General features: G+C 40.2%; 1 protein-coding gene across 5 annotated transcripts in view; it reads right to left on the bottom strand.

Annotated features, from left to right (window-relative positions):
* mettl22 (methyltransferase 22, Kin17 lysine) overlaps positions 1–20,751 on the bottom strand; it is a 112,575-nt gene that overhangs the window by 69,413 nt on the left and 22,411 nt on the right. For 4 of the 5 annotated variants that reach the window (XM_068056128.1, XM_068056132.1, XM_068056130.1 and 1 more), the window contains exons 2-6: positions 18,582–18,729; positions 16,593–16,961; positions 3,912–3,952; positions 3,681–3,825; positions 1,179–1,250 (exon numbers count right to left, since the gene is read on the bottom strand). In XM_068056128.1, coding sequence (XP_067912229.1) covers positions 1,179–1,250; positions 3,681–3,825; positions 3,912–3,952; positions 16,593–16,961; positions 18,582–18,687 — 733 coding nt within the window. In that variant the 5' untranslated portion in view covers positions 18,688–18,729. Of the gene's footprint in view, positions 1–1,178; positions 1,251–3,680; positions 3,826–3,911; positions 3,953–16,592; positions 16,962–18,581; positions 18,730–20,345; positions 20,668–20,751 lie in introns of those variants that run through there. The other variant, XM_068056129.1, reaches the window with a different exon arrangement.

The following is a 20,751-nucleotide window of genomic DNA, read 5'->3' as shown; positions in this document are numbered from 1 at the left end:
TGGATTAACTGGATCAGGGAAGTGTTCTATTGTCTCTTTCAGGCAAATGTCTGCAATTTTTCCAGCTACTGCTGATCTCTTTAAACAATTCATCTCTTCAGTCCAGCAACAGTATAAAATTAATGTTTCATTTGACGAAATTAATACGCCTCATTCTTGGCAGGTGGAGTCTTCATGACATTATATAAAGAATCTACTTCAATATACTGATCACCTGCTCATTTACTGAATCTGTCTTTAATGAATCCCCTTCTTCTTTGGCCTTCCATCTACCCGAACAGATGTACAACCTTTTTGGGTCCTCTTGTGGCCTTTTGCAAGATGGCTGTTTCCTTTTGCTTATGAGGTCCAATCATCCCAACATTTTGTTTCATTGTGAGTTTTAGAAGAAATATTTGTACTTTAGACTCCATCCAACTTCCGTATAAAACATTATGGTCTAGATTGCCTATGTTTTTCTTCTTCCAAACAAAATGTACTATTTTGCCATGTCCAGGATAACAGCCTTAAATCTATTATAATTATCAAACTGTGGTAAACAAGCAATTACCTTTCCTCTCTATTGCTCAGCAGATCTATTAATGTACTCTATTAGGAATAGGAACACATGCAGAAACACTTCAATGCTGGCTTCACTAAGAAAATTTGATAATTTTTCTATCCCAAAGTGATTTTTTCTTTTAATTTCAGCAATATTTCCAAATTCTCTGTGGCATGTGAGATAATAGCACATAATGTATACTTGTTGGTATGAAACCAATATTCACATTCTGGCAGGGTATTGGACTGCATTTATACTGCAACTACGGAATCTTCACTTTATATGGATACTAAGAAGTATGTGTAATTCTGGAGTCAAGGTAAGACCTGACTGTGGAATCAGACTGTTCCATCGCGGGGGCATCATTCCGCTTTTTTCGGGTCAGATCGGGCCCAAACTGTAGATTTATACAACTTTACAGCTGATGCAAAATTAAGCCACTTCATACTTCACACAGTTGTAGAATGAGTGGAGCCTTACTTCAGCACTCCGTACTTTAGCAATAATCCCTGTTGATGCTTCTGCTTTGGAAAGAACTCCATTTTGCCAGTCACCACCCCAAGCTGATGGAATGACAACTTGTAGAATACAGTCATTTGAACATATTTCTTTCAAAGCACCATTAACTTCAACTTACCTGCTGGCCCATAAATATGCTTGTTTACAGTTATATTTCTTTCACACATGTTCAGAAGATCTTCACCAACATCTGGAAACAGAAGCAGCAAATACTCAAAAGCAGCTTTTTATATATATGACAGAACTTTAACTGATAATTGAATGATAAAAGTGTGCTTAATACAATTTAAATGAGTGTCTGATGCTCACTGAAACTCATCACTGTGTTTGGATCCAAGTTACTGAGAAATCTACACCTGTAAATTTTCTGCTGCCCAATATGGAGAGCGCACTTTGCATAGGGCATACACTACTTGCTCAAGTTCAAAGAACGTAGGCACAGTTTGGCAAAACCAAGGCCTAGGGACCCCCAAGTGTGCTCAGGCGTACAGCTGGAATTTAGTGAGCTAACATAATGAACTTTACTAATACAGAATACTGATCAGCTTCCTGCTGTTTTTTCAATTAAAACAATACCTACTCAGCAGTACCTGGAGTAAATGGGAAGATCCCATTCCCAATAACAGGTTTACACCCCGTCCAGATTCCATTAGTAAGCCAAGTTCAAAGTTATCAATAGTGCCGTGAAGAACTGTAGACCTACCTGGTTCAGGTATCAGATTAATAAATCAACCACAGAAGTGGCTCTGAACCGTCATCACCAGGCATGTCATCAATCTCTCTGTCTGTCACACTCTCACACACACACACACACACACACACACACACACTCACACTCACACTCACACTCACACTCACACTCACACTCACACTCACACTCACACTCACACTCACACTCACACTCACACTCACACTCACACACACTCACACTCACTCACACTCACACTCACTCACACTCACTCACACTCACTCACACTCACTCACACTCACTCACACTCACTCACACTCACTCACACTCACTCACACTCACTCACACTCACTCACACTCACTCACACTCACTCACACTCACTCACACTCACACTCACTCACACTCACACTCACTCACACTGTTACTATCCCTTATAGAGCCAATAGAAACAGGAGTAGGCTATTCATTCATTTAGATAATGGCTTATATGCATCTCAAATCCATTTACTCACCTTTGTTCCATATCCCTTGATACCCATGCTGAACAAAAATCTATCTCAATTTTTCAACTTCCTAACGTCCTATCATCTGTAGCCTTTTGGGAGAGAGTTCAAGATTTCTACTACCCTTCATGAGAAAAAGCGCTTCCTGAATAGCCTAGTCCTAATTTTAAGGTTATGCCCCCTTGTTCTAGATTCCCACACCAAAATAAATAGTTTCATACTTTCCAATAAAACACTGCCTTCAGCTGCTGCTACCCTAAATAAATGGAGCATAAGCAGTGGAGATTGTACTAGGTTGTAGTGTCAAAAGCTTTGTTAAAATTTACATATTTACAGCTGCGTTTCCTCCGTCCACTTGATTCATTATTTCTTCAACAAACTCCAAAATTTCTCAGGCTTGGCCTTCCCCCCCAAAAAAAATTTATACTGACTTCCTATTATAGTTCCATACATCTCCCAGTACTTCATTATTCCCACCCTGAAGCTGTCCTCTAATGATGTTAGGCTCAGTGCCTGGGGTTATTCTTATGCCCCTTTAAACAAACTGATGTAACATTCAGCCATCTCCAATCCTCAAATCACCACTCCTATCTGCAATTGCTATAGATACCTACCAGGTGTGACTGATTTCATTAGTTACTTCCCACGTAACTTCCTAGAACTAGCAGTTACATTGTTCCTGAAACAAGTCTAAAACAAATTGTAAACTTTATGTTGCTATGGCTGCTGGCTGAGTGAGACCTGCGCTATGGGAAATAGTAGAAACTGAGCATTATAAAACCAGTTGAGCACATTATTTATCACAGCCTCTGTGATACACACAACATTGTAGCCACTAAAAGACTTTCCAAGTTTGTACTCACGAATATTGGCTTCAGCTTACAGAATTTTGAGGCACCCATTGTTTCCTTGTGTTCACATATCTACCAGTTTACTTTTTGCATCTGTGCCTGTGCTCCAACTGCCATCCACCATCCCTTTTTCTCTTTGGTAACATACAAGCTCTGTATGGTTTCTAGCTCCATCATTCTTTATACTTTTCCTCATTTTCTATCTACTCCATTTGCCTCTCTGCTGCACCTTACTATAATTAGTCCTTTTTCTAATCCCGCTTAATTCCATTAATTCTTCTTGAATACATGTTTCACTATAAATGTACCTTATTATGGTTTTAATGCATCTTTATTTAAATACAAACACCATAGCACAATTAATCAAACTGTACTGCTGCATAAAATATTAGAAATATTAAATATTAGAAAACATCTTGTTCCAACACCATTTACTACCCAGAATACAGACTGATTTGAGAGCAGTTTCTCAAATGTGTACATATTGACAGTACAATTTTAAAATTTAGATTAACCATGGAAATTCTATACCGATAGATCTATATTAATCTATTATCTAAACAGGTTTCTGTCCTACCTGTGCAATAAATAGTCTTAGCAACAGTTGCCATGACAATGCTGGTCATTCCTGTGCCTGCTCCCAGCTCCAGCACTGTGCAGCCTCTGAATAGGTAGCTATTATTCAAAATGTAATCAGCGAGAAGGAAAGCTCCACGCCATACCTACAGTCAGGAAGACTGCAATCAAAAATGATTGTTAAAAGAATATATATATTTAATTTCAACTTTGTAAGATGTATATATTGTACCTGCTTTCCAACATCCTCCAATAACGTATCCATGGTGTGTTCTGTAAAAAGGAAATAATACAGTACATTGTATTTGATGAGACAAACCACATATGCCATTCACAGCATAAACATAATTAATCACATCATCTGAACAGCATTAGGTAAGTTTGCCAAGAATTCCAAACATACTTGCAGTATTAATGTGACAGCGAGAATGTTCATGGAGTCCATAATGCCTTTTTCTGTGTTTATCTATTATGTACTAAAATCACTGAGTGGATCACAACATTCCATTTCAAAACGTAATTAAATGTCAAACCATCCCAATGGGAAAACCCACTGTAACATTTATCGGTATTTATATTGGTATATATATTCAACGTATATATGTATTTTAAACAAGGAGTACAGGGCGTATGGAATGAGATTTTGACTTAGTAACAACATTTCCATCTCTGAGTCAGAGTTTGAGCTCCACTCCGGGGAGTGAAGAATAGATTATGGCCTCTCAATACTGGTCTCTAAATACTGGATTGACATTCAGTGGGGTACTCACATCAGGACAGAGTGACCACTAGCTCGGTGTTAGTATACTTGCCTCGGAGTCAGAAGGGTTGGATTACTTCAAACAGCCTCAGTGAGCAGAGACTAGGCTTCCAGCTCTGAATATTGAGTTGATGTCCAGCAGGGCACTAGGAGGTTGGCAATGAGGCAATAGTTTGCAGATACAGAGGGGTCAAGAGTAGGTTTTTTGTGGTGAGGGGATGACAGCAGTTTTGAACGGGTGGAGAGTGGGAACAGTACATGAGGAGAGGGAACCGGTCACAATATCAGCTAACATGGGATCCCAGAAGAAAAGAGTGAGTGGTCAACAGTTTGGATGCAGTAGGATCGAGAGAGCTGGAGGTGGGTCTCAAATACATGATGAAAGCATTGCAGGAGATGGGATAAAAATCTAAAGAAACATGAGTTCAGCAGTGGGGAACATTTGGGCAAGTGGTCCCGAAGGGCTAGGGGAAGGGCTGAAAGCAGCAGAGGCAGCTTAACGGATAGTCTCCATTCATGAGCTCGTCATACTTATTGTCGTAGGTGAGAGTACTTTAAGAAGATGGTGGAGAAGGCAGTGATTATCCTGGCATTTCTGCATGATCTTTGAATATTATGCAGTTTTAGTGATGAAAAGTATAATGCTTTAAATTGCTTCGCCAAATAGAACCATAGAATCATAGAAAGTTGAAGGCACAGAAGGAGCCACTTGGCCCATCGTGTCTGTGCCAGTCGAAAAATAATCCACCTAATCTAATCCCACCTGCCAGCATTTGGTCCGTAGCCCTGCAGATTACGGCACTTGAGGTGCATAGCCAGACTCCTTTTGAATGAGTTCAGGGTCTCTGCCTCAACTACCCTTTCAGGCAGTGAGTTCCAAACCCCCACCACCCTCTGAGTGAAAAAGTCTTTCCTCATCTCCCCTCTAATTTTTCTACCAATCACTTTAAATCTATGCCCCCTCGTCACTGACCTCTCTGCTAAGGTGAACAGACCCTTCACCTCCCTGCTCTTGCATTCTATACCTCGGCTAATAAAGAAAAGGATTCCATATACCTTCTTAACCACCTTAATCGACCTGTGCTGTTACCTTCAGGGATCTGTGGACATTCACTCCAAGGTCTATGTTTCTCAGTATTTTCCGATTAATCGTGTATTCCTTTGCCTTGTTTGACCTCCCCAAATGCATCACCTCATACTTCTCCAAGTTGAATTCCGTTTGCCACTTTTCTGCCCATCTGACCAGACCATCAATATCTTTCTGCAGCCGACAGCTATCCTCTTTGCGATCTACCACATGGCCAATCTTTGTGTCATCTGCGAACTTCTTGATCATGCCCCCTACATTTACGTCCAAATCATTAATATATACCACAAAAAGCAGGGGACCCAGAACTGAGCCCTGTGGAATGCCACTGGAAACAGCCCTCCAGTCGCTAAAACAGCCGTCAACAACTACCCTTTATTTCCTGCCACTGAGCCAATTTTGTATCCACCATGCTGCATTTCCCTGGATCCCATGGGATTTTATTTTTTTAACCAGTCTGCCATGTGGACCTTGTCAAAAGCCTTGCTAAAATCCATGAAGACCACATCAACGGCACTACCCTTATATGTATTCCTTGTTACTTCTTCAAAAAAATTCAATCAAGTTGGTCAAACAAGATCTTCCCTTAACAAATCCATGCTGACTATCCTTGATTAACCTGTGCCTTTCTAAGTGACAGTCTCTCAGAATAGATTCCAATAATTTGCCCACTACTGAGGTTAGACTGACTGGCCTGTAATTATTCGGTCTATCTTTTGCTCCCTTTTTAAACAGAGGTACAACGTTAGCAGTTCTCCAATCCTCTGTCACCTCACCTGCATCCAGTGAGGACTGGAAAATGATGGTCAGAACGTCTGCTATTTCTTCTCTTGCTTCTTTTAACAGCCTAGGATACATTTCATTTGGTCCTGGTGATTTATCAACTTTCAAGGATACTAATCCCATTAATACTTCCTCTCTCCCTATGTTTATCACATTCAATACTTCACACTCTTCCGCCTTAACTACAATATCTGTATTGTCCCCCTCTTTTGTGAAGACAGGCACAAAGTATTGATTAAGAACAATGCCAATATCTTCTGCCCTTACACATAGGTTACAAGGGTCTAATGAGAGGGAGGAACTGAAGGAAATCAGTATTAGTAAAAAACTAGTGCTAGGGAAATTAATGTGGTTAAAAGCTGACAAATTCCCTGGGCCTGATCATCTACATCCCAGAGTACTAAAGGGAGTGGCCCTGGAAATAGTGGATGCATTGGTGGTCACCTTCCAAAATTTGTAGACTCTAGAGCAGTTCCTACAGATTGGAGGATGGTCAATGTAACCCGACGATTTAAAAAAAAAGAGGAAGAGAAAAAATAGGGAATTACAGACCATTTAGCCTTACATTAGTAGTGGGGAAAATGCTAGCGTCTATTATAAAGGATGTGATAGCAGAACACCTGGAAAACATAAACCGGATTGGGCAAATTCAGCATGGGTTTCTTCTTTCTTTCTTTCTTTTGGGCCTCCTTATCTTGTGGGGCTGTTGCACAGTTGGCTCTCCCCTTGCGCCTCTGTCTTTTTTCCTGCCAACTACTAAGTCTCTTCGACTCGCCATGGGTTTACAAAAGGAAAATCATGCTTAACAAATCTACTGGAGTTTTTTGAGGATGTAACTAGTAGAACAGATAAGGGAGAACCAGTGGATATGGTGTATTTGGATTTTCAGCAGGCTTTTGATAAGGTCCCACATAAGAAGTTAGTGTGCAAAATTAAAGCATATGGGATTGAGGGTAATATACTGGCATGGATTGAGAATTGGTTGACAGACAGGAAACAGAGAGTAGGAATAAACAGGTCTTTTTCCGGGTGGCAGGCAGTGACTAGCAGGGTACCGCAGGGATCAATGCTTGTCCCCAGCTATTCACAATATATATTAATGCCTTGGGTGAGGGAACTAAATGTAACATTTCCAACTTTGCAGATGACACAAAGCTGGGGGGGGGGCGGGGCTGGGGGGTGTGAGGAGGATGCAAAGAGGCTCCAATGTGATTTGGACAAGTTGGGTGAGTGGGCAAATGCATGGCAGATGCAGTGTAACATGGATAAATGTGAGGTTATCCATTTTTGTTGTAAAAACAGAAAGGCAGATTATCTGAATGGTGACAGATTGGGAAAGGGGGAGTTGCAACGAGACCTGGGTGTCCTTGTACATCAGTCGCTGAAAGCAAGCATTCAGGTGCAGCAAGCAGTTAGGAAGGCAAATGGTATGTTGGCCTTCATTGCAAGAGGCTTTGAGTACCGGAGCAAGGATGTCTTACTGCAGTTATACAGGGCCATGGTGAAACCACATCAGGAGTATTGTGTGCAGTTTTGGTCTCCTTATCTGAGGAAAGATGTTCTTACCATGGAGGGAGTGCAAAGAAGATTTACTAAGCTGATTCCCGGGATAACAGGATTGACGTATAAGGAGAGATTGGGTCAACTTGGCCTATATTCACTGGAGTTTAGAAGAATGAGAAGGGATCTCATAAAAACCTATAAAATTCTAACAAGACTAGACAGGCTAGATGCAGGGAGGATTTTCCCGATGGCTGGGGAGTCCAGAAGCAGGGATCACAATCTCAGGATATGGAGTATGCCATTTAGAACCGAGATGAGGAGAAATTTCTTCACTCAGAGGGTGGTGAACCTGTGGAATTCTCTACCGCAGAAGGCAATGGAGGCCAAGTCATTAAATATATTCAAGAAGGAGATAGATATATTTCTTAATGCCAAAGGGATCAAGGAATATGGGGAGAAAGCGGGAACAGGGTACTGAATTAGACAATCAGCCACGATCTTTTTTGAATGGCGGAGCAGGCCCGAAGGGCCGAATGACTTGCTCTTGGTCCTATTTTCTATGTTACCTTTTTATGGGCCCTACTCTTTCCTTAGTTATCCTCTTACTCTTAATGTATTGATAAAACATCTTTGGGTTTATCTTGATTTTGCTTGCCAATATTCTTTCATGCCCTCTCTTTGCTTTCCTAATTTCCTTTTTGATTTCACCCCTCCATTTCTATACTGCTCTCAGCTTTCTGTAGTATTGAGTTTTCGGTGTCGGACATAAACTTTCCTTTTCTGCCTTATCTTACCCTGTAGGCTCCTTGACATCCTTGGGGCTCTAGATTTGGCCGCTTCACCCTTTTTCTTTGTGGGAACATGTTTACTCTGAACCCCTTGAATTTCCCCTTTGAATGTCTCCTACTGTTCTGACACTGATTTATCTTGAAGTAGCTGTTTCCAGTCCACTTTTACTAAATCACTCCTCAGTTTAGTAAAATTGGCCTTGCCCCAATTGAGAACCCTAATTTCCGTTCTCTCTCTTGTCTTTTCCATAATTGTTAAAACTGACAGAATTATGATCACTACCACCACAATGTTCTCCCACTGCCACTCCTTCCACCTGCCCATCTTCATTTCCTAAAACTAAGTCTAAAAGTGCATCCTCTCTTGTTGGACTTGCTACCTATTCAACAAAAAAGCTCTCCTGAATGCACCTCAAGAATTCTGCTCCCTCAATTCCTTTCACACTAAAACTATCCCAGTTAATATTGGGGTAGTTAAAATCCCCTACTATTACTGCCCTATTGTTATTGCACTTCTTAGAGATTTGGCTACATATCTGCTCTTCTATCACCCTCTGACTGTTTGAAGGTCTATAGTACACTCCCAACAGTGTGATTGCCCCTTTTTTGCTCCTTAGCTCAATCCATATGGCCTCATTTGACAAATCTTCCAACATATCATCCCTCCTCACAGCTGTAACAGTTTCTTTGACCAGAACTGCCACTCCCCCTCCTTTCTTATCCCCCTCCCTATCCCATCTGAAAGCCATATAACCAGGAATGTTCAGCTGTCATTCCTGTCCCTCCCTAAACCATGTTTTGGTAATAGCTATGATATCACATTGCCATATGTCTATCTGTGCCCTCAGCTCATCTGCTTTATTTGCTATACTCCTTGCATTGAAATAGGTACCCTTGAGCACTGCCAAACTCTTATTTTCTAATCCTTGTACCCTCTGTCGTCCAGACTCATTCATTAATTTTCTGCCTTCTATTTTCATTTCTGATTTTGTCCCAACTGAGTCTACCCTCAGGTCCCCATCCACCTGCCAAACTAGTTTAAAATCTGGCAATGGATGGTTAAGCCAGTTGTTCACCCAAGACGTTCAAATTTGCAGCCCCTGAACTAAAGGGAGCAGAGATGAGGGGTAGACTGGGGAAATGATTTGGGTGAGTGAAAGAAGAATCAATAGCTGTAGAAATGGCATGATGAATTGAAAGCCAAAGGCTAGATAGTTTGGAATTTGAAAACACAGTGGCAAATGACTTGAGGGAGACTTTTTTTCCAGCAGCAGATAGGAGGAGGATTGGGAGAGGGAAGGAAGAGAGCAATACAAGGAAATGTGCAGAGATTGCCTTATCAATGATAGTAGCAAAGTCATGTGAGATGACCAGATCAAGCAGGAGGCTGTGAATATGGGTAGGAGAGTTTATTTGGAGGGAGAGATTTAGGGAGGAAAGGAGGGCAGTAAACTCAGAGGAGAGAGAAGAGTTGTGATGGAGGTTGAAATCATTGAGCATAGGAAGTCGCTCAGTGCAGAGGCTGAGGGAAGAAAGTAGAAAATATATTTCAGTGAGAAATTTGAAGTGATATTTGGCTGGGCGGTACAGAACAGGGATTTTAAATGAGAGGCATGAAGGGTGGAATAAGGTGAAATATTCAAAAGGAGGAAAGGTTGCCAGAGGAGTAGGGAAATAGACCAAGGTGTGAATTAGAGATTCGGGCTATACCACCGACATGAAGGTTTGAGAGGGGCAAGTAGTAGAAGATATAGCCAGGTGGGGAAGCTTTAATAAGGGGAAAGGTGCCATCACCCCTCAGCTATATCTCCATCAGTGCCATGATATCAATCTGATCATCCACAATAACTTCACAGCCTTATTCACAAGTGGCTACTCAATGGGCAAAATGGTGAGGTGTGTAGTTCCAAAAAAATATAAATCTTTCACAAGGTAAATGCAGAACAGCAGTGATAGCCAATCTACTGGCACAGTCCACAGGGTCAGAGCTGGGATTAATGCGAGAAACGGGAAGGAGGTTGGCAAGATTATCCCGGAAGGTGGGCAGGGTGGGAAGAGAATAGAATGGGGCAACTGGAGTTACTACTTGTTAGAAGGCAGTGACATGTGCCATGGTGGGCCTTTTGGAGGATACCAGAAGAGGCAAAGAGGGAAGCTGTAGGATTTAAAAAGGAAGTCAAGCTTCTTGGAATGCAGCATGAAAGTACGAAACGAAATGAAGAATTGCAATATGTGCAGGCAGAGTACCTAAGGGCGGAGAAAAGAAAGGAGACATGATTGTGGCTAAGGGTAAAGAGAGAAGGGGAAATGGAAGTGGTGGACCTGGGTTTGGAGTGGCAAGCAAATAGGCATTGTGAAACTAAGCTACATAGGTCATTTGCCTACATGCTAGATTAAGATAGCTATGCTTCGATATACATGCAGAGTAGAGGAGACAACATGTGGGTAAAACTGGATTTCAAGTCAGGGATTGATAAAGTTTATGTCGTGAAATCAGCAACGTATTGATGACCTGGTGCCAAGAAAGGTGAGAGAGACCAGAGGCTACTCAATGGGCAAAATGGTGAGGTGTGTAGTTCCAAAAAAATATAAATCTTTTACATGGCTGCATTGAAACGGCTGTTGATGAGTCAAGAATTCCACATGAAGATGAGACAGCTAGTGGATCCCCCCAAGGAATCACTACTGAGAAATCGAACGGTTGAAATAACAGGGTGCCATTTCTCCAACTATCAAGTCGGTAAAAAGCTATTGTTCAAACTGCTGGTTGTTTATTTATCTTATTTTTTTATTTACAGATACAGCACTGATACAGGCCCTTCGGCCCACCGAGTCTGTGCTGACCAACAACCACCCATTTATACTAATCCTACATTAATCCCATATTCCCTACCACATCCCCACCATTCTCCTACCACCTACCTACACTAGGGGCAATTTACAAAGACCAATTTACCTATCAACCTGCAAGTCTTTGGCTGTGGGAGGAAACCGGAACACCCAGCGGAAACCCACACGGTCACAGGGAGAACTTGCAAACTCCACACAGGCAGTACCCAGAACTGAACCCGGGTCGCTGGAGCTGTGAGGCTGCGGTGCTAACCACTGCGCCACCCACTGTGTTTTGATGGAAAAACAGACCGAGACTATGAAGCAATTTCATTAATGACTACACATTGATGACTCATTGAAATTGACCGGAATTTCAGTCACTGTATAGGTTGAAGTAATTGACAGTGACATTTCATCTGAAGGACAGATCTAATCTAACAAGTTCTTAACAGCAATGATTATCTAATTAGACAGCCCTCACCCCACCTTAAACAAACCTTAAAAGGCCCAGGATACAGCCTCAGTGTACAGCTGAGGAGCTGTTAGGGATTCCATGTTCGAACCCAAAAGAGTTTTTACAACCAATTATCAACCCATGTCCCAAAGTTACCTCCAATTCCATGTGTTCTTATTTCTGATCAGTTTCTTTGTGCAAAACCTAACCAAAAGGTCTTCTGGAAGTCCATATAGACAACATCCATAGACACTCCTCTATCGATCTTATTCACAACCTCCTCAAAAGGTTAAACTAGATTAGTCAGACATGCCCTACCCTTCACTACTTCATGATGACTCTTGTTGATCAGCTCATGTGTGTCAAATGTTCAGACTCTCTTCCTGATAATAGATTCCAGTAGCTTCCCCACAATTGACTTTGTAATGACAGGGCTGTAATTTCCTGCTTTTTCCTTCCCTCATGTCTTAAATAATGGAACAACATTTGCAACGTTTCAATCCAAAACACAATTCTTGCACCTTGAAAGCTCTGGAAAATTATGACTAATGCATTTGTAATTTCTTCGGCTATTTCTTTTACTACCCTAAAGGGGGAAACCAGCAGGTCCTGGAGATTTCTCTACCTTAAGTCCCATTTTTCCATTACTATCTTTTTTAACATATTAAATCCACTAATTTCCTCCACTTGACAATTTTAGGTTCCTTTGTGCTATTTTCTCTTCTTCCACTGTGAAAATGGATAAAGTACTCACTTAACAGATTTGCCTTTTACTTATTATCCATTATACTCTCACTTGCAACTATTAATGGGCCCATATTCCCCTTTACTACTCTTTCTCTTAATACATTTATAAAAGTCTTTACTGTGAGATTTGATATCTCTTGCAAATTTTTGTTTACTTTCCCTATTGCATTATAGAACCACACACCTAAGGCCTTTTCCTGATGTTTGGCCTTTCTCATACAATTGACCACTAACAGTTCCCCTTTCTACTCCTGAAGAATCCACAGGAGCTAGCGTCCTGTCCTTATTTGCTGCTCATGAGTTACGGCTGTTGCAAGATCTGGTATACTCTCACCACTGTCAACCCAACCCTATCCTGACAAAGGCCAGACTGGTGTGTTCCTAGCTATAATCTATTCTTTAAAAGAATTTAAAGTTGTTTCCTAGATTACTGCTTGGAATGCAGGACTTTCTTGGAACAGATAGGAGTTACAGCAAACATCCATTGTGGCACTCACCTGAAAGCTATTTCTTAACTGTTTAAAGTACATGGTGTGCTTATACTGTTGGCAAGTATAAGTATACTAATTGTTTTAAATAAGGACAGCTCCCAGCTCAATTCTAGGAAATCCAGTTTTGAGAGTGATTTAAAACTTGTGGGAGAGGGCTGTAGTCAGGAAGAATCCTGCATCCCTTTCCTACCAAAATATTTCCAGTATGCAAACACAATACTGCTGGACCGTGTCCTCCATCAATGACACGAAAATTCTCAGCACACTATTCCCATGTCCAGGGACCACACACTCTGCTCCCAAGCATTTCCCTGCAGTAGGCCACAACCCAAGTTTCCCCTTTCCCAATGCTCCCAGACTGTAATATTCCACTCCCATTTCTTGCAGGCCCTGACACCCTTAACTATAGTCATATCCACCACCTGCCACTCCATGATTGCATATCACAGCACTCAAGAGCTTACCATGTTCCCCAACATCACCCCTCCATACCCCAAGATATCACTCCTGTTATTCACACACACTACAAAACCCTTCTGTATGTGTACTTCCTGTCCAACACCCTTTAGATGACTATCACACACCATCTAATGCAAATTGCTGCGTCATACTTCAAATTGCAATCAACAAGAAACTTTCCAAGAAAACAAAATCTCAGCAGGTTCAATGCCAGAGTGCTAATGTCCATGCTGAACAATAATTAATCTTTGAATGAACTCTCACTGTTTGCTGACCTATTAGAAACTGTGGCATTAAATGACACAAAGCTACACTTTAAGAGCAGAGTAATACTTTAAACCTGGATTTTCTGCTTGAGTTACACTAACTCCTCAGTGAATCTTGAGAACATTTGGTGGGAAATTCTTTGACAGCTGCTCCATCAGTTCCTTGCTCTCCTCTACCAGAAATAGCAGGGAATATACTATATGCCTACCATACATAGGCAGGCATATTGTAATTATGGAAATAACAGAAATACTTCATCATTTGAACCACAACAATGCTGGGTACAAGGGTTGCTTGTACATCCCAAGTGCCCAGTGTTCACATGTGTGGAGGAGCTCCGATCTACAGCTGAAATTAACAAGCACTTTCCAACCTCAAACTCCTTGATCAAACAACAATTAAACTCTGATTTACCTCTGCCTCTTTACTTAAAACTAATTGATCTCCTGTGGCATGGACACAAACAGTTAAGACCATGTGTAGAGGATAATTGGATCAGATCCACAGACATACTTCAGTCCCCATTTTAAAGCTATATATTCAGTTCTTATTTTCATATTACCATCAAAAATTCCAGTTCCATGTTTATAATGGAAATTGCTTATGTAAACTTGTCACACTGCACCTGCAAGCTCCCTCCAGTGGTACCATTGTTTCTACTGGGGGAAAGGTGTAATTGCAGTGCAAGAAGTTTACATAGTCAGTTCCCATGATTAATATAGACATCAAAATTTATCATAGAAAGAGCTGACAGAAGGTGTGCATGTATGCAACATTACATCATATTCATAGGCAGATTGATTTATCTGTGGCCTTAAACAATTAGAAAAGGAAAGCCAGTCTGTCCTGAACATTGATTGGAAAAATGCACAATGATAACACCAGGCTAACTTAAAGCAACACATTTTAGTAGCAAATTAATAGTGCATTACATGATATAATGCTTCTGTCCTTATAAAATATCCTATCTTATGATTCCTGTGTTATTATATATTGTAGTAGGTAGTGGTTCAAATCGGATATCCAATGTTAATCTTGTCACAGTTCTGTCATACCACCACATGGTGCTGTATTGTCTCCACCATAAATCATCCAAAATACTCCTTTAAAAAACTGCCATTTTTCTTCCACACAGTAACTAAAATTTCTAATTTCTAAAGTAAGATTTTAAACAAAATAAAGCAATATAGTTCAGAAAAAAAAAACATCCAATTTATGTCTTTTATTTGATTTTTTGATTTAGATTTAGAGATACAACACTGAAACAGGCCCTTCGGCCCACCGAGTCTGTGCCGACCATTAACTGCCCATTTATACTAATCCTACACTAATCCCATATTCCTACCACATCCTCACCTGTCCCTATATTCCCCTACCACCTACCTATACTAGGGGCAATTTATAATGGCCAATTTACCTATCAACCTGCAAGTCTTTTGGCTGTGGGAGGAAACCCACGCAGACACAGGGAGAACTTACAAACTCCACACAGGCAGTAGCCAGAATTGAACCCGGGTCACTGGAGCTGTGAGGCTGTGGTGCTAACCACTACGCCACTCTTTTTTTATTTCTTTTTTATTCATGCCATGGGCTAATTTGCAGCCCTTCTGCCAGACTTATAATGGCAGTTTGTCAGAGGCCCTCAGATTCTCAGTCCAAATAATCTTAAAATGTTTGAAAGATTATAAGACATACACAAGTTCTGCAGTTGATTTTCAGTATAAAAGCTGAACATAGGAGTATTAGAACAGGAGGAGGCCATTTAGCGACTCGAGCCTGTTCTACCATTCAAAGAGATCATGGCTGATCTCCAAACTAACTCCATAAACCTGCCTTTGTACCATATCCCTCAACATCTCTGGCTAGTAAAAACCCATCAATCTCAGATTTAAAATTAACAATTGACCTATCAATTGCCATTTACAGAAGAGAATTCCAAACTTCTAACTCCCTCTGTGGATAGTAGCATTTCCCAATTCACTCCTGAAAGATCTGGTTCTAATTTTTATACTACACCCACCCCTACCCAGTTCCTAGACTCCTCAACTAGCAGAAATAATTTCTCTCTACCCTATGAGCTTCCTCTTAACATCTTAAAAACTTCAATCAAATCACCTCTTAAGCTTCTAGGGAATCCAACTCTAGTTTGCGTCATCTCTCTACGTAATTTAGTCCTTGAAGTCCAGCTGTCACTCTGGTAAACCTACACTCCCTCCAAGGCCAATATATCCTTCCTAATGTGTCAAACTCCAGAAAGCTCATTATGGAAGGATAATGCTGGAACCTATCTTTACTCAGTTTCACAATTATTGTGCAGGGTAAAAGGATTACAAACATGTAGCTCCTCACTCAAAACCCTCCACCAATCTCAGTAAGCGTCTGGTTATAAGTGCTCAAGTAAGACCCCAATTAACATCCTCCACCTGCATATAATCAAACAATTGATACACAATTAACAGATTGACAAAGGTGTGGTGCCCAAAACTGCTGACAGTACTCCAGATCTGGTCCAACCAAGGTAAAGGAACCACAGTCTACCCTGCAACAGTTTATCAATAAAGACAGTCATTGTCGGCCATAAGCAGGAAAAATATTTTACTCAACCAGATTTTTAAAAATTCAACTTAATTAGATTCACAATTTATAAATTCTAATTAATAAGTTCTGAGAATTCAATAATGTGATTTTTTCCATCACGTGATACCACCACAGCAATGCATAAGAGCAGTTTTACTGACTTACCTATTCTGATCTCATTGCAAATACTGCAGTCCTCATCATTCTCCTCACAGGAAAATTCCTCTCCTTTACTTATGATTGTGGGATACACTTTCTCCCTCCGTAGATTTTTTTCACAGGAATGAAGGAAGTCAATAGGTCTGCGAATAACATCCAGATCTCCATCGTCATCTAGCAGGATTTCAGTGTGCGCTGTCTCCTTTCTCTTGTCAACTTTCTTTTCATTTGCAGCAATTTTGCTGCAACCAACCTGACCAGTTAAAGTATTATCTACATCAACAAGAGCTCTGTTATCTTCATTGCTCAAGTCCCCTAAATCATCTTCGCTGCTTACATTAATATTCTGTAGGATTTTGAACTTTGAAACAAAAACTGCAAAATGAATTTAAAGAAAGAATTTATAGTAGTTTTAAGTGGTTAATGTGCAACATGTCACCAATTTCAAAGCATTAATGTACATTTTTATAACACCAATGATGTATTAGTTGCATAAATATAACAGATTATAAAAGTTGCTTAAATGATAAAAACAATGCAAGTTCAATTCCTTAATTTAGTAAAATTTTAATAATTTTATCATATGAAAATTGTGACAAATTATGCATTTTTGTCTGTTGGATTATAGATTGGTTTCTCTAATGTTGGATACTGTTTCTACAAGTTACAGAAATTTACTAGACTGGGATGGAAAAAGGAGTCACTTCAGATGCATTACACTTTAGAAGCATTTCCTAACAGCTTTCTGTTTAGATATAATTATGTCTTGGTCAGCTTGACACCCTGGTCGGGTACAGACAGGCTGTGAGGTGTCACGGCAGCGGGTTGGGAACCCATAGAATCATATAGCACAGAAGGGGCCATTCAGCCTATTATGCCTATGCCAGCTCCTTGAAACCTATCCAACCAGTCCCAACCCCTATTCTTTTCCCATAGCCCTTTTTAAGTATATCCAATTCCCTTTTGAAAGTTACTACAGAATCTGCTTCCACCACCATTTCAGGCAATGCATTCTAGATCATAACAACTCACCGCATATAATATATTCTCATCCTCCCCTGAATTTCTTGCCAAATGTCCTAATTCTACATCCTCTAGTTACCAATCCTCCTCCCATTTACACAGTTTCTCCATCTACCAGGTAATTCAGACAACTTGGCACAAGTCAATATATCAGAACATCTCATTCAATTCCAAACATCCTAGTTAACTGGCATCCCAGTGTAGTGGTTTTGATTGGCAAATGCGGTTGTGGTGAAGACCTGGGCCAGGCCTGTGAGAAGCACAGGACCAAATATTATTTTGATGGACAGCTCTATAGCCAGGTGCTTTCAAGTGTGGGTTTATACTTGGCTGTTATACTAGGGATTTTAAAGCAAAAAAGAAAATGAGCTAGATCTAGCTATGCCATGTAAGAAGTAAACCACTGCATTTCAACTGTTATGTTGAAAGGTAGTATGGGAAAAAGCAACTTTTTTGGCTTGGCATTAAGGAGATTGTTAAACATTGTAACCAATGTAAGTACACGGTTTATACCAAGTAGTGTCTCTTGGTTTATAGCTTGAACCTTAGTCTGAATGAATATTCATCCAACTGCCAAGAGGAGGTCACGTGGTTACACGTGATATACTTCAGTCAGAGAGAATGCAATCACAAGGGATATTTGTTTGATCTTACAGTTGCACTACATTTAATTAGATACTGAGCAGATAAAGACACACTCTAATTTGCAAAGGGCATGAAGCTCACTTATAGAAGTGGTCACTGAAAATCCAAAACCGTTAACAGGAATCTATTATAATTTTTCCAGTTTAAGAAATTGTCATTAAGTAGGAAGCAAAGAGGAGGAAATTATCTTTGCAAAATTTGTACCTGTCTTATTGGGGTATCTTCTATTTGTTTCACCTGCTTCAACAAAATCCCAGTAGTAGTAGTGAGAACAGCCAAATGTGAGTATAATGGAAAATATGATGTAACATTATTCTCAGACAGTACCTGGTTGTCCAACTGCATTTAGTCTCACCATCAGGTGCCTAATGTTTGGTGTGTACATGTGGACATCAGAAAGCACTGTATCACTCCTGAATGTGATAGAATCCATGCATTCCCTCTGTCTGATTCAGCATCGCAGAGTGGCAAAATACTGCAAATGCAGAAATATAGCAAACTAATACTTGCCCATAAAATAAAAAATAATTTAATGATAAATAAGCACCAAAAAATCCACTCAATATTTTGAAAATAATTCTGCTAAAAGCATTGTTTTCCTAAAGTCACAATAATGTTTCAGTTTAATTTACTAAAACAGGCAAGAAACATTTTGAATACTTTCAGTAACTTCCAGAGTCATATATGAACATTTGATGAAGCCCAGCTCCATGTTGAACTATTTTTCTTACCAATCGAGTGTTTTGTACCTGAGATTAATAAGGCTTTAATAATGAAGTCAGATAATGCAAAGTTGAACTATTAATTTAATGATGGGAAAATAAATTAAATACTACCTTTCTGTTTAATGTTCCACTTCTTACACTCAAAAATATTGACAGTTCAATTGCATTATTATTTTAAAGTAGTTTTTCATCATCAGTCCTGGTGAAATCTAACATACAACACGTCCTATGTTGTAAAACTGCTTCCTGAAGTGGTAAAATACCACCATATTCCAGTTCCAATGTGGTAGAAAACATCTCATGAAATCAACTGCATGTGCAGTCATTTTAATTTTTTTGTTTTCGACCAGTGGTTGCTACTTTCACCAATTGTCAGGTGAGAAACAACTTTCCTGCTTGTACAGGGTGGTTGTCAACACTTTGCAGTACACGAGCTTAGATTTTCTGATCATTTACTCTTGATTTTTGGGCATAACCAATTGGAAAGAGGGTTGGGAATCTGTAACATTAAATGCCTATCTACTGTACTTAGTGTGTAGTATACATTTCTGGTTGCAGAACTGATGGCCTAAGTTAGCTCCCACTTGGTACACGTGAGAGCTTCATTTCCATTTACTAATGCTCTAATTGTCATTAATCATCCACACAACTTCCTAATGTTTGTGCCTGCATTATTTACCTACGCCTTCCCTGTATAAAACAGGTGTTCTAGGTTGCTGGATACTGACTGTACACAGAAGATCATTTAAGAGTCTTTGTACAATTTTCAGCCCATTCCTTAACTTTTTTTTTTGTTAAGTATCTGGGAGTCTTTTAGCTATTGTTTTGGCACTGTAATTTTCTCCCCTTAGTCGTAACAGTGCCGCAATAGGAAGGAAACTCCCATGTCTTGTGCTTTTTGGATTTAAAAGACTAACACTGCGGGGCAGGCCAGGCTGTACCAGAGGTGCTCTGAGTCCACCTGCTGGTTCCTTCATGCATCTACAGACCAGGACACAGAATTGTTACAGCGTAGAAGGAGGTCATTTGGCCATGGTGTCCACAGTAGCTCTCTGAAAGAGCAATTCCCTCAGTTCCATTCCCCTGCCTTCTCCCATAACCCTGCACATTCTTCCTTTTTATGTAATTGTCGAATTCCCTTTTGAATGCTTCAACTGAACCTGCCTCCACCACATTCTCAGGCAGCACATTCCAGACCTTAACCACTCGCTTAGTGAAAAAGTTTTTCCTGATGTCACTTTTGCTTCTCTTACCAAATACTTTAAATCTGTCCCCTCTCGTTCTTGATCCTGTCATGAGTGGGAACAGTTTCTCTCTATCTACTCTGTCCAGACCCTTATGATTTTGAACACCTCTATCAAATCACCTCTCTGCCTTCTCTTCTCCAACGAAAACAGTGCTAACTTCTCCAATCTATCTTCATAACTGAAATTCCTCATCCGTGGAACCATTCTTGTGAATCTTTTCTGTACTTTCTCCAATGCCCTCATGTCTTTCCTCAAGTGAGGCACACAGAATTGAACGCAATACTCTAGCTGAGGACGAACTCGTGTCTTATACAAGTTCAACATAACTTCCTTGCTTTTGTACTCTATGCCCCAATTAATAAAGCCCAGGATACTGTATGCTTTATTAACCGCTCTCTCAACCTGTGCTGCTACCTTCAATGACTTATGCACATATATACCTAGGTCCCTCTGCTTCTGCACCCCCTTTAGAATTGTACCCTTTATTCTATATCATCTCTCCCTGTTCTTCCTACCAAAATGAAT

This window comes from Heterodontus francisci, chromosome 24 (genome assembly GCF_036365525.1).
Source record: "Heterodontus francisci isolate sHetFra1 chromosome 24, sHetFra1.hap1, whole genome shotgun sequence".
Classification (NCBI taxonomy): Eukaryota; Metazoa; Chordata; class Chondrichthyes; order Heterodontiformes; family Heterodontidae; genus Heterodontus; species Heterodontus francisci.
Note: the sequence above shows the minus strand (reverse complement) of the source record. Positions and strands in the feature narration are given on the sequence as shown.